Source organism: Aquarana catesbeiana, linkage group LG01, assembly GCF_042186555.1.
Source record: "Aquarana catesbeiana isolate 2022-GZ linkage group LG01, ASM4218655v1, whole genome shotgun sequence".
NCBI lineage: Eukaryota > Metazoa > Chordata > Amphibia > Anura > Ranidae > Aquarana > Aquarana catesbeiana.
In genome coordinates, this window is record NC_133324.1 from 175,503,997 (window position 1) to 175,529,640 (window position 25,644).

General features: G+C 41.9%; 1 protein-coding gene across 1 annotated transcript in view; it reads left to right on the forward strand.

Moving 5' to 3' along the window:
* PPIP5K2 (diphosphoinositol pentakisphosphate kinase 2) overlaps positions 1-25,644 on the forward strand; it is a 189,953-nt gene that overhangs the window by 70,555 nt on the left and 93,754 nt on the right. The window contains exons 9-10 of the mRNA XM_073624575.1: positions 1,578-1,699; positions 16,808-16,909. Coding sequence (XP_073480676.1) covers positions 1,578-1,699; positions 16,808-16,909 — 224 coding nt within the window. The remainder of the gene's footprint in view (positions 1-1,577; positions 1,700-16,807; positions 16,910-25,644) is intronic.

Here is a 25,644-nt window from a genome sequence, read left to right on the forward strand (position 1 = left end):
TATTCTTCATAATGCACTATTTGGTTCCATAAAAAATGGTTTTACAAATTAAGTAGTTTTTTTATTTTTGCAAACTTTTCTTGAGAGGTGAATCACCCAGTATTAAATTAATAACCCTGTATCTCCTCCTATACGAGCGGGAAACCTCAGCTGGCCCGGAAACAGAAAGGATTGATCGCTCTTTCTCGATTCTGTGGGTGGTGGTGCATGGTCATTCTTAGTTGGTGGAGCGATTTGTCTGGTTAATTCTGATAACAAATGAGACTCCTGCATGCTAAACAGTTATGTGACCCCCGGCTCATGCATGTATGAGACTTTCCTTTCCACCAGACCACATTTTTTCAACCTGGCTAGGTTTATTGGGCTAATTGCCCTCTTTTTGAGTGTTTTTGGAGATTTCCACCGGCCAGTGGAGAGGAGGAATGGGCTTTGAGGGGAGATTTGGTGACAGGGCTCCCTTTTGGGTCATTGGAGTAGGGAGAGGGTCCTCTGGGTGGGGGAGTTGCTTCGGTGGGACGGGGGTCAGGTGGAGTAGCTGTTTTTGGGAGGCTGGGGATCCCCCTCCATGGGTTAGCTGACTGACTTGGCCTATGAGATTGGTGTGTTTTTGTACTTTTGATGTCCAATAAATTATATTTTATACCGCAATAGTAGCCTTTGAGGTGCTTTATCCTGGTGGGGTTTATTTTTATATTATCTAGAAGTGATAGTTACTGGAGCTCTGTATCTGTTAATGAAAACTTTTGCACAGCATAGAATACTCCTATGGAGAAAAAAAGTTAATTTTATTTTCCTGTCATAAAAAATAAAAAGTACATTCTAATCTGCACATAGCACAGAAGTCGCCTTAAAAAATGTAGGAAGACTGGGTATGAATGGCTAAAAGACCCTACCCTTGCACCCCTGGTCTAGTCATGTATAGACTCTTTTTGGATATCCCGGTTGTTAAAATAGAAAACTGACATGTATCCACAGCCACACATTTGGTATACCAACTGTACTGTATGCTCAAAAAAAAAACAAAAACCCCACAACGACAGTTATGTTACAATTCTGTATATTTTGCATTTAAGTGCACTGACAATAAATATATACAGTATTTAAATAACAAAATTGTACAAAGTTCTTTTTTAATTTGGGGCCATGTTGTAGGTCTTTCCCCTATATTTTTGTAAGCAGTAGTTTGAAGACTGCTCATCAATGTATTTTATATCTGTATTATGTTTTTGCAATTGTATGAAACTTAAATACTGGAAGAATTGTGTTCTTATTTAATAAAGATTACTTTGCAGGTGAGAGAATGTGGTGCAGTCACTTTCCATTGTAACAAATTTAAAATGTTTGAAATAAAAATGTGCCCTTTCCTTTGCTGAAGCCACCATTGAAACACACCATGTATATGGGCTGGTTTCCTCATGGCAGTTCAGCTCAAGAAAATGGGTTCCCCTTCCAACTCGCTTGCACCAATGGCTTTTTTTGACTGTTTGGATTCAGTTACTGGCACTAGAAATATAAAATCCATAAATACTTGTACATAAATATGTAATGAATGTTCTTTGATATTTTTGCTCTTTCAGCAAACGGTTTGTGGCTTTGATCTGCTTCGTGCAAATGGCCAGTCTTATGTGTGTGATGTTAATGGATTTAGCTTTGTGAAGAACTCGATGAAGTATTATGATGACTGTGCAAAGATTCTTGGGTAAGACCTAATTATTTATATATGAGCAGAGATTACATAAGATGGCTTTTTATATTATGAAACCAGATTGCTTGCAAATATTAAAGGGATTGTAAAGGCAGAAGGTTTTTTATGTTAATGCATTTTATGCTTTAAGATAAAAAGCCTTCTGTGTGCAGCAGCCCCCTAATACTTTTCTGAGCCCCATCTTTGCCCAGCAATGTCCACGAGTGTCTCTGCCGTACCACTGTCGCCTTCCTGATTGGGTGAGACATAGCAGCAGCGCCATTGGCTCCAGCTGCTGTCAATCAAAGTCAGCTAGCCAATTGGGAGAGAGGGGGCAGGGCCGGGTCTGGAGCTCTGTGTCTGAATGGACAGAGGGAGCTGTGACTCGGCTCGGGTTCCCCTATAGCAAGCTGCTTGTTGTCAGGGCATTGAACAGGAAGGAGGGACCAGGAGCACAGAAGAGGCACCCGAAAAGAGGAGGATCTGGGATGTTCTGTGCAAATCCACTACAACAGAGCAGGTGAGTATAACATGTTAGTTTTTTTTTTTATAGGAAAAAAACCTAGACTTTACAATCACTTTTTAAAGGGTCCTTGAAGAGTGATTGACCCAGTTTTAGCAGAATGGGGTGGTGGTTGGCAAAATATATGCAAAAGTTTAGAAACTTCTGACTGTCATCTAAAGTCTATGTTCAGGTTAACAATTTAAGTAGGCATTTAATTGAGCTTACTTTATTTAGACATTTACTTAATATATTACTAGGTATATGTTAATTCCCATGGTTGTTTCCTTGTCAAAAGAAGTTTATTGAGTATACAATGTTATAAAGATACATAAAGATACATAAAGTAAGTTTACAAGGATCTATAAAGTAAGCTCATTGTTTTACAGTAGGGTTTATATAGGTAAATATCATGAAATTTCAAATATTAAACATTGGGTTCACATAAACCTAAATTAAAGATATATATCATTTCCTTAGTTACTTTTGTAGGTATTTAAATGATTTATACCTACTATACATATTGTTTACAAGTAGAGTGTATATAGGTCAAATAAATTCTGATAATGAGCTTTAATCGTAAGGTGGAGAAAAGGAAAGAGAAGAAAAAGGGTTGAAAGGTAGAGGTATGGTCCACAAGGTTGTCCCGCTCGTCAGTTTATTATTCTTTTTAGTTCTCTTTGAAGCCTTAGAATGGGTGTCTCTGTAAGTCATTTAATCCGTTACCATGGCAACAGGACAGAGTCATTGAAATTTGACAGGAACTGTTGTTTTATCCAAGGATGCCAAAGTTTTTCAAATTTTGAAATTTGATTTTGATCGATGGCTACCATCTTAGCATGGGACATTGTATTATTCATTCTGTGAATTGTTTCTGCTAGTACCAATGTAGGAGATTTCCATGCCTTGGCCACTGTTTGTTTTGCAGCCGTTATTAGTTGGATCATAAGTTTGAATTGAGAGAGTGTTAACCATTCCGGTTTTAGATTAAGTAAAGTTAAATATGGATCTGGTTGTATTATTTTTTTAAATATTTTAGATGCAATCACGAAGACTTCCTTCCAGAAGGTTTGTATTACTGGGCACGTCCACCATATGTGTAAATATGTGCCTATTTCTGGGCATCCTCGAAAACAAAGAGTTGAGGTATTAGGTGAATATTTTGCCACTCTAGCGGGTACAAGGTACCAGCGAGTTAGGACTTTATAATTTGTCTCCAGTGCCAAGATGTTGGGTGAAGATGACTTAGATGTGAGCCATATATTAGACTAGTCCGTGTCTTCTAAAGTTCGTCCCAGGTCCTCCTCCCACCTCCGAACGTAAGAGGGTCTATTAAGATTTGCTACTCCATATAATTGATTATAAAGTGATGAAATTGTACCTTTAGCAAATGGATCTTTTGTACAGATTGATTCAAAAATGGATAATTGGGATAATGGTGTATCCCCCTTTAGGAATGGTGTATAGAAATTTTTGATTTGGAGATATCTAAATATCTCAGAGTTTGGTAGATCATATTTTTCTCTAAGCGATGGGAATGAAAGGAATGATTTAGATGCTATGAAGTCATTTAGTGTCTGAATGCCTGATGTTGTCCAAGCTTTAAAAGAATTTGGGTAGATCCATGCCGGATAAAAGGCCGGATTTCTGATAAAAGAAAGGAGAGGATTGTGTGGAGATTGTAACTGATATTTGGTTTTTAGTTTATCCCAGAGAGATAAGAAGTGTTTAGTTATGGGATTATGAATTTTAAAGCGGTCTTTAGGATCAAGCCATAATAAATTTGATATTAATAGAGGGTCATTTTCTGAAGCCTCTATAAATACCCATAATGGGATTTCCTGTTTTGCATGGTATTTGGACAGACTGGCCAAATGTGCTGCTCTGTAGTAGTTAGTAAAATTAGGGTATCCCAGGCCTCCTTTATTTTTGGGAAGATGTAGTGTGTGTATAGGTATACGTGGTTTAGAAGATCCCCATATAAACGAAGTTGCTCTTTTTTGTACTATTCTCAAAAAATAGGAAGGAATTGGAATAGGGAGGACTCTGAATAGATAAAGCAATTTGGGTAGAATAGTCATTTTGATTGCATTAATCTTCCCTATCCAGGATAAAGGAAGTTGCGACCATTGTTTTATTAGATTTGTGATCTGTCTTAATACAGGAGGATAATTGGTTGAGAATAAGTCAGAATGAGATGCTGTTAAATGAATTCCAAGATATGGGATTGATTTTTCTGCCCATGTGAATGGGAGTGCAGCCCTAGCCGGGATCAATTCCATGTTTGTGAGTGAAATATTAAGCACTAGGCATTTCTTAGGATTAATCATAAGGCCGGATAGGGCTGCAAATCCATCAAGAGCTGGTATTAAGTTAGGACCAGAGACCTGTGGTGATGATAGAAAAAGTAATATATCGTCTGCAAATATACATAATTTGTGTGTAATACCTCCTACTTCAATGCCAGTTATAGTTTGGTTTGTTCTGATGTATTGGGCCATGGGTTCGAGTATAAGGGCAAATAATAAGGGAGATAATGGGCAACCCTGTCGGGTATCTCTTTCGATATTAAAGGCTTCAGATTTGTATCCAGCATATTTTATATAGGCTTTGGGTTTATTATATAATGCTTTGATCCATGTTAAAAAGTGGGGTCCAAAACCCCATTTTTGTAATGAATATTGCATATATTGCCAGGATACTGTGTCAAATGCCCTCTTAATATCGAGAGATAGAAAACATAAAGGGATTTTCCGTTTTTTAACAATATGTGCCAATAACACTGCCCTACGTATATTATTGCCTGCCTGTCTATTTGGCATGAAGCCTACTTGATCTCTATGTATTAATTTTCCTATAATGCTATTGAGGCGTTTTGCTATTATTTTTGCTAATAATTTAATATCGAGGTTTAACAGAGAGATAGGCCGATAATTCACACAGGAAGTATCATCAGAAAGGGGTTTTGGGATCATACAAACAATTGCCATTAGTGTTTCTTGCCGAAAAGAATGTCCATCTAGAAGTTTGTTAAAAGTTTCAGTGAGAATGGGAGAGAGTATTTCTGAGAATGTTTTATAGTATAAAGCCGTGTAGCCGTCTGGGCCTGGTCTTTTGTTAAGTTTTAGGTCTTTTATGGCGTTAGCAACTTCATCTATAGTTATAGGCTCATCCAAACTGCTTTTTTGATTCTGAGATAACTCAGGTAAGGTTATTTTTGAGAAGAAGGATTCAGCTTCTGTAGGATTAAATTCATTGTTTGTCTTGTATAAAGTTGCGAGATGTGAGTGAAATTTATGGACTATTTTAACTGGATTACAAGTGTAAACATTTTTTGATAATTTCAAACGTATTGGTTTGAAAGATTTGTTAGTTGAATTTAATGCCCGAGCCAAATATGTACCTGGTTTGTTTGTATTCATGTAGAAATTGTGTTTGGAGCGTTTGAGGGATTTATCAACTGACTCAGTGAGAAATAGATTGTATTCCAATCTAGATTTTTCCAGATGAGATTTTGTACTCTGAGATGGATTATCTTGAAATGATATGTAGGCTGCATTAAAATTGAGTTCTAGTTTTTTTGCTAGATTTTTGCGTTCCCGTTTAAATAGTGCCATTTGTCTTTGTATTGTACCACGCAAGACAGGCTTATGAGCTTCCCACAGTGTTATTGGGGAGATGTCTGTTGTATTATTAATTGATATGTATTCCTTTAAAGCTTGTTCAATGGCCATCTGATGTAGTGGGTGTTTGAGCATTATGTCCGGTAAGTACCATGTTGGGTCATGCGCTTTTGGTATGGCTGAGGCTATAGTAGTGTAACTGCATTATGGTCAGACCACGGAATCGGAATTATATCTGATGCAATAATTTCTGGTATCATTCCTATTGTTAGAAAAATATGATCTATTCTGGTGAAGGTTTGATGAGGGTGCGAGAAATAAGTGAATTTCTTTTTCATTGGGTTACTTTCTCTCCATGAATCTACCAGATTGTATTTGGAAAGAAGTTGAGAAAAAGGTAATCTAGAGGTTATTTTGGATGGTGTAAAAGGTGATTTATCTAGAAATGGGAGGAGGACCTGGTTCGAATCCCCACACATTATCACTGTTCCTATTTTGTGTGTATTAATCACTTGTAATATATGTGAGAGGAATGGTGTAGGTTGTTTGTTAGGAGCGTAGTAGGAAATCACCGTGATTGCTGTATCCATTATATAACCCATGAGTATCAGGTATCTACCTTCTGGGTCTTTAATTTCTGATGATAAGGTGAATGGTGTGGATCGGTGAAATGCAATTAGAGTTCCCCTTTGCTTGGTACAGGCAGAAGCCGTGTAAATTTGTTGATAAAAAGGAGAAATATATTTTGGAGTAGAATCTTTGGTGAAGTGTGTTTCTTGGAGGCATACTATGTGAGCCTTCTTGTTATGGAAAGTACGGAAGGCTTTGGTCCTTTTTTGAGGGACATTTATTCCCTGAACATTCAGGGAAAGTATATTCAGTGGTGCCATGGCAATAGATCAAATAGTTTTGACTTACTTTTTGTTATGCAGAGCTGACTGCACAGATCAACCTGTGTGGACTGAAGAGATGAATAGATAGAAAAGAAACCAGTGAATTCTGGAGTAAAGAGTAAACAAAAAACATATGAGATTAGATGATACATTGTATAAATTATTTTTTGGAAGTAATCACAATTTACCCGTGAAAGAGAATAAATATCTCTCTCAGGGGAATAAGTGCCTTCGTCACACTCCCACATAATATGGTTGGGAGAATGAGGAGGGCTAATGGGGGTACACGGATCTTCCGCTTACAGGAGAGAAGTGCTATGTCAAAAGACATCAAAATGATGTTTCATTAATTGGAGTGCAGAATATAGTTTTTGTTGAAATTATTTATTCCAGGGTGGTTGTATATGGTTAGTCTTGCCCTAGGCTAAATAATTCAGTTAGAAAGGTACTGTTAATAACTTTGGTATTGATGAAGATAGTTTGAATTATTTTGGGATTTTAACCCTTTTAGAGTAAACAATTACATATTTTATTCATATGTAACTGTTTAGATATGTTAACGCATAAAATTGAGGTTGTATTGCTTCAGATTAGAATAAACAAAAACATAATTCTAGGAACTAGTTAGGTAATAATATATTTGTTTTAAGAAAAGAAAGAAAAAGCTTCCATTACTTCTGGATTATTGAACATATTTGTCCTAAAAAGTAATAAATCTATTGTTATTACCTGATAATATATAACTGAACAAGAATTTCCCTATTTCACTTATATATTCTAAGGCTATATGAATCAGAAGTAATAAGAAATATAACTGGAATGTAACATGATCCCACACAGTGTGTGACTATCAGAATGCAGTTACATTCAGTTATAAATATAGGTTTTTTTAGAGAACCATCTCTTAGTATAATAAATGAAGAGATATCAGGAATTAGGATGTCAGTCCATTGAATCTTCTTGGTCCATGGATGATGTGGCATAACGGCCTCTTTTGTGAGAATGATGATTCCCATTTTGTTCTGAAATTTTCTGGGTGCTGCCTGAAGGTGAAGATGACGCTATTCTTCTGTGTGTGGGAGTGTTGCTGCTTGTGGGTTCTGTCAGATTTAATTTTAAAAGGGTTTGTTGTAGTTCATCTGCTGATCTGCTTCTGTAAATTGTACCTTGGTAGTTAAATCTGACTGAAAAGGGGAAGCCCCATTGATACATAATGTTGTGGCGTTGCAGTTCCATTAGTTGGGGTTTCAAGGATCGTCTTTTAATAATAGTAAGTTGGGATAGGTCAGCAAAAATTTGATAATTGTGTCCTTGAAAATTAAGTTCCTTTTTTTCTCTTGCAGCAATTAGTATTTGTTCTTTCGTTCTGTAATAATGAAATTTTGTGATTATATCACGTGGGGGTCCATCTTTCTTTTTGGCTGTGAGGGCTCTGTGTACTCTGTCCAGTTCTAAATGTTCAATAGGGATATCTGGCTTTAGTTCTTGTAATAGAGCAGTAATAGTAGATTGCAGGTCTGTCACAGTTTCAGGTATTCCCCTTATGCGCAAGTTTGAACGTCTGGCTCTATTTTCGTAATCTTCGAGCTTAGTTTGAAGTATTAAATTCTCTTTTTTTAATTGTTCCAATTCTGTTATATTTTCTTGGGTTGTAATTTCAATTTCATCCATTTTTATTTCTAAGGCTGCGGTGCGGTTTCCCAGCTCTCTTATTTCTTTGGTTAGGCTTTTTGTTATTTGGTCTGAGGTTTGTTTTAAAGCCTTATGAAGCATCTTTTCAAATTGTAATAATATTACTGGGGATACTGAGGAGGCTTGCGGAGAAGTTTGTGAGAGGATTTGTTCTGTATCTGACTCAAATGGAGAGTCTTGCTGTGACATTTTCTGTCTGTGAGAGCGCCCTGACATAGTTGCCAACATTGGGGAAAAAAAATTAGGGACACTTTTTTTGGCTGTAGGCGGAGTCAGCCTATAATTAGGGGGCGGGGCATGCGTTAGTAGGCGTGGCATATAAAAAAGGAAAAATGCGGCGCGCGAAGCGCGCCGCGCAAAAAAATGGGCGTGGTTTACGTGAAATAGTGGGCGTGGCTTACATGGGCGTGGCTGAATGGGGTGTGGTTAGAGTCTGAGGTGAATGAGGGATGCAGAGGGAAAGGGGGGTAGAGGGATGGAGGGAAAGCAGACCCAGACCCTACACCATAATAGCAATGTGTATTCCAGAGTTTAACAATCAGCAGATAAAGATACTCCAAACACCTGGTGTTAGCGCTTCAATCATCCCGGCACCATGGTTGTTATGGTGTCAGGATGATTGAAGCGCATTATTACTATTATTACATTGTAATATAAATAATGAAATCATTCAACTCACCATAATGCAGAATCAGTGGGACCCCTGAGCGTGTCACCTGCCACGTCGCCTGCCACCAGATGCCATCAGGTTCCCCCAGCAGGGTCTGTCCTTACATAAGGTGCCCCCAGCAGAGGGGGGAGAAGGGGGTGCAGGTATGTTGGTGACACAGGGGGGAGGGGGGAATCAGGTATGGTGGTGACACGGGGGGGAGAGGGGGGTGCAGGTATGTTGGTGACACAGGGGGGAGGGGGGGAATCAGGTATGGTGGTGACACAGGGGGGGAGAGGGGGGTGCAGGTATGTTGGTGACACAGGGGGGAGGGGGGAATCAGGTATGGTGGTGACACAGGGGGGAGAGGGGGGTGCAGGTATGTTGGTGACACGGGGGAGGGGGGAATCAGGTATGGTGGTGACACAGGGGGGAGAGGGGGGTGCAGGTATGTTGGTGACACAGGGGGGAGGAGGAATCAGGTATGGTGGTGACACAGGGGGGAGAGGGGGGTGCAGGTATGTTGGGGACACAGGGGGGAGGGGGGGAATCAGGTATGGTGGTGACACAGGGGGGAGAGGGGGGTGCAGGTATGTTGGTGACACAGGGGGGGAGAGGGGGGTGCAGGTATGTTGGTGACACAGGGGGGAGGGGGGGAATCAGGTATGGTGGTGACACAGGGGGGAGAGGGGGGTGCAGGTATGTTGGTGACACAGGGGGGAGGGGGGAATCAGGTATGGTGGTGACACAGGGGGGGAGAGGGGGGTGCAGGTATGTTGGTGACACAGGGGGGAGGGGGGAATCAGGTATGGTGGTGACACAGGGGGGAGAGGGGGGTGCAGGTATGTTGATGACACAGGGGGGAGGGGGGAATCAGGTATGGTGGTAACACGGGGGGGGGGGGGGTGCAGGTATGTTGGTGACACAGGGGGGAGGGGGAATCAGGTATGGTGGTGACACGGGGGGGAGAGGGGGGTGCAGGTATTTTGTGACACAGGGGGGAGGGGGGAATCAGGTATGGTGGTAACACAGGGGGGAGGGGGGGGTGCAGGTATGTTGGTGACACAGGGGGGAGGGGGAATCAGGTATGGTGGTGACACGGGGGGGAGAGGGGGGTGCAGGTATGTTGGTGACACAGGGGGGAGGGGGAATCAGGTATGGTGGTGACACGGGGGGGAGAGGGGGGTGCAGGTATGGTGGTGACATGGTGTGCAAGAGGGGAGCCAGGACCATCAATGTCCCCAGCCAGCGGAGCCCCAGTCCATCCATGCTGGACCTCAGCCTTTGAGAAGTGTACTGCAGGGAAAGCTCCAAGCCTCCCATACACTGAGTACACCCCCTCCCCCTATCTCTCCTCTCCCCCACTACACTGACAGGCCACTACTCACAGTGTCAGACAACTCCTGAACAGCCAGATGAAAGCCTCCCTTCTTCCCTCCCGTCACTCCCACTATTCCCTGAGCTCCGTTGGACACAGGGGGGGGGGGGTGATGGCAGTGGAGGCTGATCACGTCTTCCTTGTGTGCAGTGTAGAGCGGGGAGGGGTTGCCAATCCCTCCAACCAATAGGCTTCAGTGTACAATAGAATTTTCTATTTGTACACTGAAGAGAGAAGCGGATTGGCTGCCCCTCTCCCCTGCACTGAACACAAGGGGAACATTGTGACTGACTTGTGGAGGCAACGGCGGCCATTTTTGTGGAGCCGTTGCCGTTTTTTACAAAAACACTCACGATTTTCTCGGGACAAACCCCAAAAATTCGGGAAAACACCCGGGACAAAATTAAATCGGGACAAGGGTCCCAAAATCGGGATTGTCCCGGGAAAATCGGGACTGTTGGCAACTATGCCCTGATGCTGTATCTTGTGAGGTGACTGGAGCTGCTTCAGCTGCAGTGAGTGCCTGTGAGCTCTTTGTGAGGTGATTTTTATTTCTGCCACGGTTTCCTCCCAGTACCATATTTCCTGCCCAAACTTTCACAGTTTGTTCCCAGGGGCAAAAAGGTTCAAATGGATACCTTTTGAGCCTGCAGGCTCCGCTTTGTCCTTCTCTTCTCTCCTCAGCGGTGTGGAGCTCTAACAATGCATGTCTGCTCTGCTAGGCTCCGCCTCCTGCCCTCTTCTCCCATGGTTGTTTCAAGCTTATGATTAAAGTGTGTCTGAACAAAAATCCTGCTTGCTCCCTACTCCTATTAGTTTGCTGACATCAAACTGTCTCTGCTTCCCAGAAACATCAAGCAGGTTTGTCAGCCCTGCCCAAGTACTCCTAAGTTGGACTACAGAACACCTTACCTTCCTTATCGCCCTCGTAGTTTACATTCTTGGCACTCTGTTGCTGATGTTTCTCTGTCACTTCTACTATCTGCTATGAGAATAATTTTGACACAAGCAGGTTATCTTCTATTAGCAGCATTAAACCTTTACGCTGGGTTCACATCTAAGATGGATCCAGCTCGCAGCAGGGGTCCCCTACGTCCCTATTCTCCGTTTCAGAGACAAATCGGGGCCGAATTTTTTGCCTGAATTTGGCCCTGAAACTGAGCCAAAGATGCACAGGACTCCTGTGCAAGCCGCTCCGCAGCGGAGATATGGGAACTGGCTCCATAGAGAGCCGGTCACAATCTCCTGTCATGCGAATTGGATGTGAGTAAACCCCCCCATCCAATTTGCACTAGTGTGAACCCAACATTAAACATTTTAGAGGTATAGTATATTTATAAAGCAGTGACCAAGCATTCACTGCACAGCATTTGGACAGTAGCCCTTTTTTTCTTTTTACTGCAAGGTCTGTTTTTTAGGCTTCATTTTACACAGAGAGCTGAGTAAGGCTTCTTGTACACTGCTGCTGGTAAACAGACATTTAGGAGCAGTTGGGCGTTTATTTCAACTGCTCCTGAACCCTCCTCTATGTTATCTTATCAGTACATGTACACAGGTTAGTTTATAGTTGTTTCTAGGCGGTTGTGTATAGAGGCTTTTTTTGGAACCCAAAAATATGCGTTCAGAAGCTGTGTGTAGAGGCATTTCAAATGCCAAACGTGGTAGCTTGCGCTTCGTTTACAGGCGTTTTTCCTTTTTTGTTTTTTTTTTTTCAAAAAAAATTTTTCAAACGCTTCTAGACGCAAATGCGGCATGTAAACGCAGCTAAATGGCCGTTTTTAGATGCCTTTTTCTAGCTGTCAAGTTAAATCGTTCAGGAGAGGTTGAACAACGTACATGAAGAGTGTATGTTCAACTACAACTCATCCATACTCACGAGTGTGTGTATATGTATGTGTGTATATGTGTATATATATATATATATATATATATATATATATATATATATATATATATATATATAGTGTGTGTGTACACTATCTATACAGAGATAGATATATACAGCAAACAGGTGGTGAACAGCACATCGGCAGTCTCCCAGTGCAATGCAATCAGACCATCCCAAGCGGTCATATATTGAAAAAAAGTTCAGTGGATTGCTGCACAAAAATGTATTGAAATGAAAAACATACAAAAAATGTATCAAAAACATTCCCTAGTATAGTTACAGTTTCGGGCTATATTGCTAGCGCCCTTCCTCAGGCTGGAACATATCACAATTGAGTATTCTTTTTACATCATTTATAAGAAAGCATAATTGGAATCGGTTGCATTAACAAGATCATTATCCATCACATGTGTCCGAGATCTCTTTAATCAAAATGGCCAGTTGAAAATGCTAGAGGCTGGATGCAAATTCCTATTCCCTCTAACACGCATCCCTGATGTCAACCTGTAATATAAAATATAAAAAAGAAAAAATACAAAAAAAAAAAGCCTTTTTATCTTCATAGTCAGTAAATGCAATGTAATTTAGAACCGGTCATATGTTGAGCAACCCATACTCCATGAGTCACTCGTGCGAACAAATACAGATCAGTTTCGAGTTTAGCCTTTTGGGGTACATAGTATATAAAGAATGGATCCACTGTACTTCCCTCCTTCTCAAATTTAACTCACGATTACCACCTCTTCTACTGCAACTTACTCCATCTATAAACATAAATTATAGTTGAGAAATCGCATGGCCCTTTTCAACAAAATGATGAGAAAAATAATGCAGCGCTAAACATAGCAAACCCGATTGGATGACCCGCACAGATGCGACTAACACCCGTGCAGCATGATGATGTGTAATCAGGTGTGAAACAACAATAATGGAAACATATAAAAACCATCACAATGTTATAGTGAGTCCATGATCAAATCAATGACCAATAGCGTGAACGTGATGTTCATATAAATGTCCAATAAATGTGAACAATATAAGTGTTGGATGAGAAAAAGGATTCTTAAAGGTGCTGCATACACAGAGCCTGCATACACCTGTATAGGGAGAAGCGCGCTTGCTGCGGCCGCCCGACCACCCGAAGACAAAAAGCCAGTCTGGCAAGGTTGGATCATCGTAGATTCTACGTTGGCAAATCTGTTGTCCAGGACATTAGAGTGAATGGTGTATCTTTCCAATATACACCAGTTGAAGAAGTACCTGCAACTGGACTTTGAACATCTGCTGTCTCCAGGCCGCTCACCTTTATTGCGAAGGAACCAGTGGAACCTGCTATATACGCCTCTTCACTAAAGCACCTATTTGGATCGATCGATCCTCAAGCCTGTATGACACCTAGCCGTACGGCAAACGTGTCCACCTGTTCCAGTGAGGGTATTTGCTCCATATATTTTTTTGGCTGTGGATATTAAGTACTGGAACATCACTCTTGTGAATCACGTAGCACCTTTAAGAATCCTTTTTCTCATCCAACACTTATATTGTTCACATTTATTGGACATTTATATGAACATCACGTTCATGCTATTGGTCATTGATTTGATCATGGACTCACTATAACATTGTAATGGTTTTTATATGTTTCCATTATTGTTGTTTCACACCTGATTACACATCATCATGCTGCACGGGTGTTAGTCACATCTGTGCGGGTCATCCAATCGGGTTTGCTATGTTTAGCGCTGCATTATTTTTCTCATCATTTTGTACATTGTCACTACTTTGTTAATGCTGGCTTGCTACATGTGTTATCTGATCTTTTTTTATAGTAGCGCAACCACACTGTTATTTTATACTTTTCAATAAAATGCCTAGCTAGTGGAAGTTGTGTAAGTTTGTCTCTTTATAGAATATTTATGCAATGCGGTCCTTCACTTCTTAATCATGTCCATAAAAATGTTCGCATATGGATGTGCAATATTAGAACCCATTGCTGCTCCTTTCAATGGAAAAAAATGAGCCTCTTTAAAAAGAAAATAATTTTCTTCAAGTACAATGGCCAATAGTTTCAATAAAAATGTAATCTGCACATTTTCATATTGACGGTACTGGGTTAGAAGCCGATGACATGCTTCAACTCCCAATTCATGTGGTATAATCGTATACAGACTGGATATATCCCATGTGACTAGGATGGAATCAGAAGCTACTTGAATCTCCCTAATTTTATTAAGAAAATCACCTGTATTTTTGATATAGGACTTAGTTCATGACACCAAAGGTGTCTGAACTTTATCCAAATATTTAGCCAGAGGGCCAGTTATTGATTCCATCCCTGACACAATCGGGCGGCTGGGGGATTGGTAGGGTGCTTATGAATTTTGGACAGAATGTACATTACTGGTGTAATAGGGTAATCAGCAGTAAGATAAGTACAGGTTTCTTGATCAATGATCCCATCTTTCATAGCTTCTATTAATGTCTGCTTGATCCTAGCCTGTACCCTAAATACAGGACTAGAATCAAGAGACATATATGTATACCTATCTGACAGTTGTTTCCAAATTTCTTCCTCATAATTCTTATTATCCATAACCACTATAGCACCCCCCTTGTCGGACGGTTTGATGACCATATCGCACCGAGCCGTCAAGGAGGATACAGCGGACAATTCTTCCCTGGTCAGATTATTAGGTATATGCTCAGTCTTCGTCCGATCATTCAAAAAGTCTGAACATCATTATCTACCTTGTTAATAAGCACTTCTACTGCTGAACACAATGTGGGTGGCACTATCTTACTTTTAACCCTTAAATCTAAATTTCTCACTGATAAAGGTAATACATAAGTTTGCTGTAAAGGAGATTTTGTAGGAAAAAAACTCTTTAAGGCCCCTTTCACACTGGGGCGGTGGGGGCGTCGGCGGTACAACAGCGCTATTTTTAGCGCTGCTGTACCGTCGTTCTTGTAGCGGTATTCGGCCGCTAGCGGTTCGGTTTTAACCCCCGCTGGCGGCCGAAAAAGGGTTAAATCCGCTCGTACAGCGTATAGCCGCGCTGTCCCATTGATTTCAATGGGCAGGAGCGGTTTAGGAGCGGTGAATACACCGCTCCTTCCCCGCTCCAAAGAAGCGGCTCGCAGGACTTTTTTTACCGTCCTGCGAGCGCACCGCTTCAGTGTGAAAGCCCTCGGGCTTTCACACTGAACAAACAGCGGAGGCTGTTTAGGGGCGGTTTTCAGGCGGTATTTTTAGCGCAATACCGCCTGAAAACCGCTCCAGTGTGAAAGGGGCCTAAGTCTAATTTTTCTGAAAAACGGTACACATCCTGTCGCAAAACAAAATTGTTCCTGTTTTTTAGGGCAAAAGCCCAAACCCTTATTCAACACAGTCAATTCATTCTCATTCAAAATAATAGAAGAAATGTTATGTACCACATTTGTAGTTATCTCTGCCGCTTCCTCAGTCTGGTGGCTATGCCACGGTACTTTTGGTTGCTTGTACCGCTTACCTCCCCTCCTCAATGTTGATTCTGCAGTATTGGCAGAGGAACCTGTAGAGGTAATTGATGGTGAGGAAGCAGAGAATTGGTTGGCATAGTCATACACGCACACACACTATATTACCAAAAGTATTGGGGCGCCTGTTTTTACACGCATATGAACTTTAATGGCATCCCAGTCAATATTGAATTGACCCACCCTTTGCAGCTATAAAAGCTTCAACTCTTCTGGGATGGCTGTCCAAAGGGTTTAGGAGTGTGTCTATGGGAATGTTTGGCCATTCTTCCAGAAGTGCATTTGTGAGGTCAGGCACTGATGTTGGATGAGAAGGTCTGACTCGCAGTCTCCGCTCGAAATAATCCCAAAGTTGTTCCACCAGGTTGAGGTCAGGACTCTCTGCAGGCCAGTCAAATTCCTCCACCCCAAACTCGCTCATCCATGTCTTTATGGACCTTGTATTTTATTTATATTTTTCTACATATGCATTTTCTAACACCTTTAATGATAACCTGCTAATTTACCACCTTCATGGTTTGTTAAGCTGTTTTTGGAAAATAAGAAAGAAAACTGGAGATTGGCCAGCTCACTAAGAACGGTACTATTGGCTTTGCATGAAATGGTATAGAATGTTTGTTTATTTTTATGAATCGGTATTCCATCTCCACCTGCAAATTCTCCACTTTGTGCTTTCCTCATAGATCTCTCAAGTCAGAAACTAGCAAGGTTTAATGAGCAATAATCTGTGAGATAGATGTTTTGAATTGGCATTTCACGTCCATATGTTACAAAAATTAATAATATAATAACTAAGACTAATATATAATACCTATGGTTAGTTTGAATGGTCTGTGTGACGAAGTCCAAAAACATTTTCTTTTGCAAATCATTTTTGGAAATAATTCTTTTTATCTGCAGTCCTCTGAACTTTTTGTGCTCACAATTACATGAATGTTCATTAAATTTTAAGCTTATGAAGTTTGTGTTTGTAACCTTTCAGAAATATCGTAATGCGTGAGCTAGCCCCTCAGTTCCACATTCCCTGGTCAATACCGCTGGAAGCAGAAGATATACCTATAGTTCCCACAACATCTGGAACAATGTAAGCATATTTGTTTGTTTGTTTTTTTTTTCCTTCAGATTATATTACTCAACCTGTCCAAAGCCAAGCTCATAATATTTTCTTTCCCACATCCTCCTTGCCCTGACTTCTCTGTCAAGATCTATGGCATGACCATCAGCCCATCCCCGCATGCCAGGGTGCTAGGTGTTATCCTGGACTCTGAACTCTTTCTTCGGCCCCACATCCAATCACTTACCAAAGCTTGCTGCCTAAACCTCTGCAACATCTCCAAAATACGCCCCTTCCTAACCAATGACACCATAAAGCTTCCGATCCACTCCCTGGTTATCTCTCGCTTCTACTAGTGCAACTCCCTCCTCATTGGCTTACCTTTAAATAGACTATCCCCCTTCGGTCCATCATGAATGATGCTGCCAGATTCATCCACCTTACAAACCACTCCGTGTCTGCTACCACTATCTGCCAATCCCTCCATTGGCTGCCACTCGCCCAACAAATTAAATTCAAAATGCTAGCAACGCCATTCACATCTATGCCCCCAGCTACATCACTAACCTAGTCTCAAAATACCAACCTAATCGTTCTATTTGATCCTCCCAAGACCTCCTGCTCTCTAGTCATCCCTTGTCATCTCCTCCCATGCTCGCCTCCAGGACTTCTCCAGATCCTCTCCCATCTTATGAAACTCTCTACCCCAATCTCTGTCAGACTGTCTCCTAATTTATTCATCTGTAGACAATCCCTGAAAACCCTTCTTTTCAGAGAAGCCTATTCTGCCCCCACCTAACAACTTTTATTTTACTTGTAGTTTTATTTTCTCCATCAGCTCATCCCTCACAGTTATTACTTTTTGTATCATTTGACCCTCCCTTTTAGAATGTAAGCTCTAACAAGCAGGGCTCATTGTAAAGCGTTGCACAAACTGTTAGCACTATATAAATCCTGTATTATAATACTAACAAGTACAAAGTGTTGATTGTATTACCATACATTTTTATAACCGGCTCCAGGAAATTTACTAATTATAGTACATAGTGGTGCTAACGCTTCTTCCACTTTTTCACTGTTTTACTAATTAATACAGTGCGTAGTTGTCATTCTGTTTGCAATTAGCTGTGATTTTATTTATACCAAGATAAATTGGAGGAAATATTGGTGTGGCTGAATTACCAGTTAATGGGAACCTAAAGTCCCACAAAATTTCTGCAAATTCCCATCAGTTGTCCACAAGCATAGGCAAAAATAGTGTGCCGTAGATTTTTCTGAAAAATTGTACATTGTGAAGATAATCATAACACAATTGGATCCCCAGCACTTATTGGGCCACAGTGCCCCCGGATGCATCTTGGCAGATGTCATTGAGCTTTCTACCCCTATGCTTTTAGTTCCTTTTTGAATAATGTAAAGTACAGATCGGGAAGGATGGTTTATTTTATTTTGGAATAAAGCTAACATCCATTGCTTTAAAGAACACTTGGCTGCATGGGGTCAAATCTGATTTTAACTTGAAGCATCAATATTAAGAACATTTGGGTCTTGTGGAGACAAAGTTAAACATGCATTGAAATAAAATTGATAGAAATTTTTGAGATCTAAACATGAAGTGCACAATAATCGTCCAAATTAAAGAAGTGGACTAATGGCAAATGTCAGCAGACATCAGTTTCTAACCCAGGCTATGTCCTAACATGCTTTAAGAACTATTTATTTTCCCTTAAAGTGTAATTAAAGGCAAAACCTTTTTTTTTTAATAGAGGGAAAATCTTCCCTAATCTTCCCCTACTCTATTATTGTTCAAGTGTCCACCCAAAATTTGGGATTTTCTTTTACGTTTGCTTTCAATGATAACAATAAACAGCGCAGATCAAAAGAGTGAATCTACCTAATGAGGGCACAGACAGCAATAAAAACTGACAAATGTTCTAATTCCTTTCCACTCTATCCAAAACTAAAAAAAATAAAGTTTTGTCTGTAGTTATACTTTAAAGGACACTTTGCTTAGAGGAGGTATGTAGTTATGGCATGCTTGGGTGTCTCTGGCTACCATACTTTGAATCTTTAAGCCGAAGAAGTTTGCAGCCAGTGAGGTTAGAATAAAGTCTATAATCCTAGGATACTATTCAAGCAAATGCAGTCCTCCTATTACACTTTGAAGGTTTGCTAGGCTAGCAAGTGACTCTATTATTACAAGTACAGACAGTCCCAGAGTTACTAACAAGGTTCTGTAGGTTTGTTCTTAAGTTTAATTTGTATGTAAGTTGTAACATGTACATTATTTAACCACTTGATGCCCACTCTGTAGCAGAAAGACAGCTACAGCATGGGCTTAAAATGCCGGGAGGGTGTCCACGGATATCCTCCCATTCTCGCGCTGCTTTCGCCGACGTGCTCTGTGATCGCGGAGTCCTTGGGACTAGACTGATCACAGATTGGGGTAAAGGGCCAATCACATCGTGATCACGGAAGTAAGCAGAAGCTGGTTCTTTTTTTTTTTTTTTTTTTTCCTCCTGCTGTCAGCATGAAGAAAAGAAGAAAGCTGTTAACCAGCTTCTGTTAGAGGGACATCGGTCCCCTTAGTGCCATCTATCAGTGCCCATCAGTACTGCTAATCAGTGCCTCATCATCAGTGTCACTTATTTGTGCCGCCCATCAGTGCAGCCTCATTAGTGCCTCCCTGATCAGTGCCCATTAGTGCAGCCTACAGTGAGGGGAAAAAAGTATTTGATCCCCTGCTGATTTTGTACATTTGCCCACCGACTAAGGAATGATCAGTCTATAATTTTAAAGGTAGGTTTATTTTAACAGTGAGAGACAGAATAACAAAAATATCCGGAAAAACGCATTTCAAAAAATGTATAAATTGACTTGCATTTTAACCACTTCCAGTCCGCCCACCGCACACATACTGTGGCAGGGCGGCCCGCCGGCTGTGCAAATTGACATACCTATACGTCGTTTCGTGAACAAGATACTGTGGACGCGCATGTCGGGGGACCACTCCGGAGAAGCTCAATGGGGATCTGCCTATGTAAACAAGGTGGATCCCCATTCTGACAGGGGACAACAATGAGATCAGGAACAGCGATCTCTGTGTTGTCTCAGTGAGCCCATCCACCACACAGAGCTCACACTGAGGGAACACATTTAACCCTTTGATCACCACTAGTGTTAACCCCGTTCCCTGCCAGTGTCATTTATACAGTGATCAGTGCATTGTTTTTAGCACTGATCACTGTATTGGTGTCGCTGGTCCCCAAAAAGTGCCACTCGGGGTCAGATTTGTCTGCCGCAACGTCGCAGTCCCGCTGAAAACAAGGGCAGCACACTGGTGTAGTGGTTTGCACTCTCACCTAGCAGCAATAGGGTTGCTGGTTCAAATCCCGACCACGACACCATCTGCCTGGAGTTTGCATGTTCTCCCTGTGCCTGCGTGGGTTTCCTCCGGGTTCTCCAGTTTCCTCCCACACTCCAAAAGACATGCTGGTAGGTTAATCAGATCCTGTCTACAAATTGGCCCTAGTATGTGTGTATGTGTTTGTAAGCGCTTCAGGACCCTGCATGGTAAAGGGCCGCGCTATGTCAAGATGCAACGCAACTCATCTCAACTCAAAAAAATGTAAAAACCCTAAGAGCCCTTGCACACTGGGGCGGGGGGCGGCGGTAAAACGCCGCTATTATTAGCAGCGTTTTACCGTCGGTATGCGGCCGCTAGCGGGGCGGCTTTACCCCCCGCTAGCGGCCGAGAAAGGGTTAAATACCACCGCAAAGCGCCTCTGCAGAGGCGCATTGCCGGCGGTATAGCCGCGCCGTCCCATTGATTTCAAGGGGGCAGGAGCGGTAAAGGAGCGGTATACACACCGCTCCTTCACCGCTCCGAAGATGCTGCTGGCAGGACTTTTTTTACCGTCCTGCCAGCGCATCGCTCCAGTGTGCAAGCCCTCGGGGCTTGCACACTGGGATGACAGCAGCGGCACTTTCGGGGCGGTTTGCAAGCGCTATTATTAGCGCAATAGCGCCTGCAAACCGCCCCAGTGTGCAAGGGCTCTAAATCCATCCATTATTTTGTAGACGCTATAACTTTTGCACAAACCAATCAATATACGCTGCTTGTTTTGTTTTTTTACCAAAAATATGTAGAATAATACATATTGGCATAAATAGATTTTGTTTTTGTTTTTTTTTTAAATTATAGCAGAAAGTAAAAAATGTAGTTTTGTTTTCAAAATTGTCGCTATTTTTTTGTTTATAGCGCAAAAAATAAACACCGCAGAGGTGATCAAATACCACCAAAAGAAAGCTCTGTTTGTGGGGGGAAAGGGACATCAATGTTGTTTAGGTACAATGTTGCACGACCACGCAATTGTCAGTTATTTACGCAGTGCCGTTTCTCAAAAAATAGCCTGGTCATTAAGGGGGTAAATCCTTTCTGGGGCTGAAGTGATTAATGAGTGAAATAAGTATTTGACTCCCTATCAATCGGCAAGATTTCTGTCTCCCAGGTGTCTTCTATACAGGTAAGGAGCTGAGATTAGGAGCACACCCTTTTAAGAATGCTCCTAATCTCAGCTTGTTACCTGTATAAAAGACACATGTCCACAGATGCAATCAATCAGATTGCAATCTCTCCACCATGGCCACGACCAAAGAGCTGTCTAAGGATATCAGGGACAATGTTGTAGACCCACACAGGGCTGGAATGGGCTACAAGACCATCACCAAGCAGCTTGCTGAGAGGGTGACAACAGTTGGTGCGATTTTTTGCAAATGGAAGAAACACAAAATAACTGTCAATCTCTCTCGGTGCGGGGCTCCATGCAAGAACTCATCTCGTGGAGCTTCAATGATCATGAGAACGGTGAGGAATCAGCCCAGAACTACAAGGGAGAATCTTGTCAATAATCCCAAGGCAGTTGGGATCATAGTCACCAAGAAAACATTCAGTATATACCGTGAAGGACTGAAATCCTGCAGGACCCGCAAGGTCCCCCTGCTCAAGAAAGTGCATGAACAGGCCTGTCTGAAGTTTGCTATTGAATATCTGAAAGATTCAAAGGAGAACTGGGTGAAAGTGTTGTGGTCAGATGAGACCAAAAACGCCCTCTTTGGCATCAATTCAACTCGCCGTGTTTGGAGGAGGAGGAGGAGGAGGAATGCTGTTTATGACCCCAAGAACACCATTATGCTTTGGCTGTGTTTCCCTGCTAAGGGGACAGGACAACTTCACCGCATCAAAGGGACGATGGACGGGGCCATGTACCGTCAAATCTTGGGTGAGAACTTCCTTCCCTCAGCCAGGGCATTGAAAATGGATCGTGGGTGGGTATTCCAGCATGACAATGACCCAAAAGACATGGCCAAGGCAACAAAGGAGTGGCTCAAGAAGAAGCACAGTAAGGTCCTGGAGTGGCCTAGCCAGTCTCCAGATCTTAAAGTGGAGTTCCACCCACTTTTACAACTCTTGAGCATCCCTCATTAAACTGTGCACTGTAAACGAATTGGATATTTTTTTATTTTTTTTCTCAGCACCTACTGTATATCTGCTGTATTCATTTTTCACTTCCTCCTCCCTGGCCGTGGCCCATCGCATCATTTCCTGTTTGCAGTGCCTCCTGGGAAGGGGCAGCAACTTCATCTGACGCTGCCATTGCTTAACCTGACCTGAAACCTATTACACTGCTTGTGCTGCACTGAGCATGTGCGAGATCTGCAAGGATGAGATCCAGGAAGAAATAGTCTGGCTTCAGATGCCCACACTTAAGATGGCCACGGCCTGCTGTAAGTTTATAAAATAACAAACTACTGCTATAAACTAACAAAACAGACTTTAGTTTACAGACTAACTTTACTAGAATACATTAAGCTTGTGTATTATAGGGGTATTTTTATTTAAAAAGTATAATTTCGGCCGGAACACCTCTTTAAACCCATAGAAAATATGTGGAGGGAGCTGAAGGTTCGAGTTACCAAATTCAGCCACAAAACCTTAATAACTTTGAGAGGATCTGCAAAGAGGAGATGTGTGCAAACCTGGTGGCCAACTATAAGAAACCTCTGACCTCCGTGATTTCCAACAAGGGTCTTGCCACCAAGTACCAAGTCATGTTTTGCGAAGGGGGCAAATACTTATTTCACTCATTAACCCTTTCGCTGCACGGGGCCTTGTGCTCCATTTTTACCCTCAGGTGGCCAGACCATTTTTGCAATTTTTCCTTTGCTTTTTTATTTTTCATTTATGGCTTTCAAAGTTTGTAAAAGACCCCCCAAACAATATATTTTCTGAAAGCACATGACCAGTAGAATAAAAAGAAGGTGCTACTGATTTCTAAGGTCTCACAATATTTGCGCAAATGTTTATCAAAACAATATTTTTACTAAAAATCAATTAAATCATGATGAGCAGATAAATACACAGCAAATTTTACAAAATTCCTACTAAATATAAAAGCTTAATCTCTATTGAGTTAATAAATAACAAATATTTGTAATTTTTACATTGCGCCTTTTTGCAAAATGGTGAAAATAAACCGTCCACAAAAATGTAAATATCCAAATTTCTCTAACAATCTGAAGATTTTCATTTTTCCCTTACAGCTTTCAGAATTTGTGAAAGACTCTCAAAACCATATATTTTCTTAAAGCATATGATCTCTAGAATAAAAAGAAGGTGCTACTGATTTTTTTTAGACCCCGCGGTATTGGCGCAAATGTTTATCAAACCAATATATTCGCAAGAAATACACTAAAACCATTATTAGCAGATAAAAACACAGCTAATTTTACAAAATTCCTGCTACATCCCTACTAAATATAAACGTTTAACCTGTATGGAGTTAATAAATAACAAATATTTGTACATTTTAAATTGCGCCTTTTTGCAAAATGGTGAAAATCGAACGTACCCAAAAATTTCTCTACCAATCTGGAGGTTTTCATTTTTCACTTACAGCTTTCAGAATTTGTAAAAGACCCCCCAAACCATACATTTTCTGAAGGCATATGGCCAGTAGAATAAAAAGAAGGTGCTACTGATTTTTAAGGCAGCGCGATATTTGCGCAAATGTTTATCAAATCAATATTTTCACTAAAAATACACTAAAATCATTAATAGTGTAGATAAACACAACTTAACAAAATTCCTGCTAAATTGCTACTAAACCATCATTCACATATGGCATACTATAGTGTACGCCCATGGAGGGCCATGTTTACCCGTATGGGGATGCACAGGTGTTCCGTGCAGCCCTGTACAGGCAGTCCCATTTATGTCAATTGGGATGCAACGGCTGCACAGGCAAAGCTGCTGTTCCCAATCTGACATCTGTTTGGGTGTGGGTACATGACCTCAAACAGTGTGAGTTCAAGGACATGGATGTAAAATTGGGAGGAACGGCTCTGTTCATGCAGGTGCTACATCCCAAATGACATCAACGGGACTGCCTGGACAGAGATACACGGAACACCTGTGCATCCCCCTAAAGGTACGCTGTGTATGCCCTGTGTGAACAAGGCCTTAGCCCCCTTTCACACAAGCAGACCGATTGGGTCTGCCTGTCCATTTTTCAGATGGTCCCAATCCGACCACCCATTGTTCTCTATGGAGAGGCTGATGTAAATGGACATGTGTTTGCATCTGATCCAGTCCGCTAAAAACAGACGGATGGGGATTCTATTCCCCACCCAACTAGTGGATCGGATAGAAATGGACAGGCTGTCCGTTTCCATCTGAGCGCAGCATAGAGAATAGCGGGCCGTGTTCACTCTGCATCAGTGGAGTGGACATGGACCTGTCATCCGGTTGCTCAGCAGGGATCAGCAGACAGATTCCACTCTGAGCAGGTGGATCTGCTTGACAGAGTCCGCTCCATGTGAAAGGGGTCTTACCAGGCGCAGTTGGTCCATTAGGGGCGCAGGGGCGTTTGTATGATGTATGAACTTGAGGCTCTAATTGGCTTGAAAAAGGTTGGGCTCAGGGCGCAGAGCATTGCACCTTGAACCCGCCCGCTTGCGACAAAAGCAAATTAATATTAGCTATTCTCTTCTGGCTTGCTAATTGGTACGGATCGGGTTGGCCGGGAGGAGAAGCTGAGGAAGCCGTGGAGGGGTGTGGGGTGGGGGGACTGTCACCGTGGATAGGGTGAGTGAGGGGGGCCGTCACCATGGTGGGGTGATTGGGGGGGCACCATCACCGTGGAGGGGTGAGTGCGGGGGGACGGGGACTGTCACCATGGAGGGGTGAGTGCGAGTGGACCATGGGGGGTCCTACTATGATTGTGTTGTGTTTTTTGCTTTTATTTTACTTTTTACAGTTTTTTTTTTTGGGGGGGGGGGGGGGAATGGGGTTCTTTGGTGAGATATCAGAGATCTAAACAGACCCTCATATCTCTTTTTTTTTTTTTTTGAGACAGAGAAAGCGACTGAAGATTGTTCCTTTCTCTGTAGCACTTTACATGAATAGATGGAATAGAGATTTCATTAATTCATGAAATGACAGTCTGATACATTGTAACACTCGCAGTTACAATGATCAGCTGTCAGTGGATATAGCAGCAATTGCTGCCTATATCCATTGTACAGGGGGGGGTGTATAATACCAAGCCCCCCAAGCCACAACTTTGACCTCACCTGCACCCCCCCCCCCCCTCTTCTGCCGCGCTCCCCAAGCTTACAGGTCACGGAGATCTGTGCAGGGAGAAGCTGCAGGTGGAGGGAGGGAAGCTGCTCGGTGCGGACATGGATCGGGGGTGTGGGGGCAG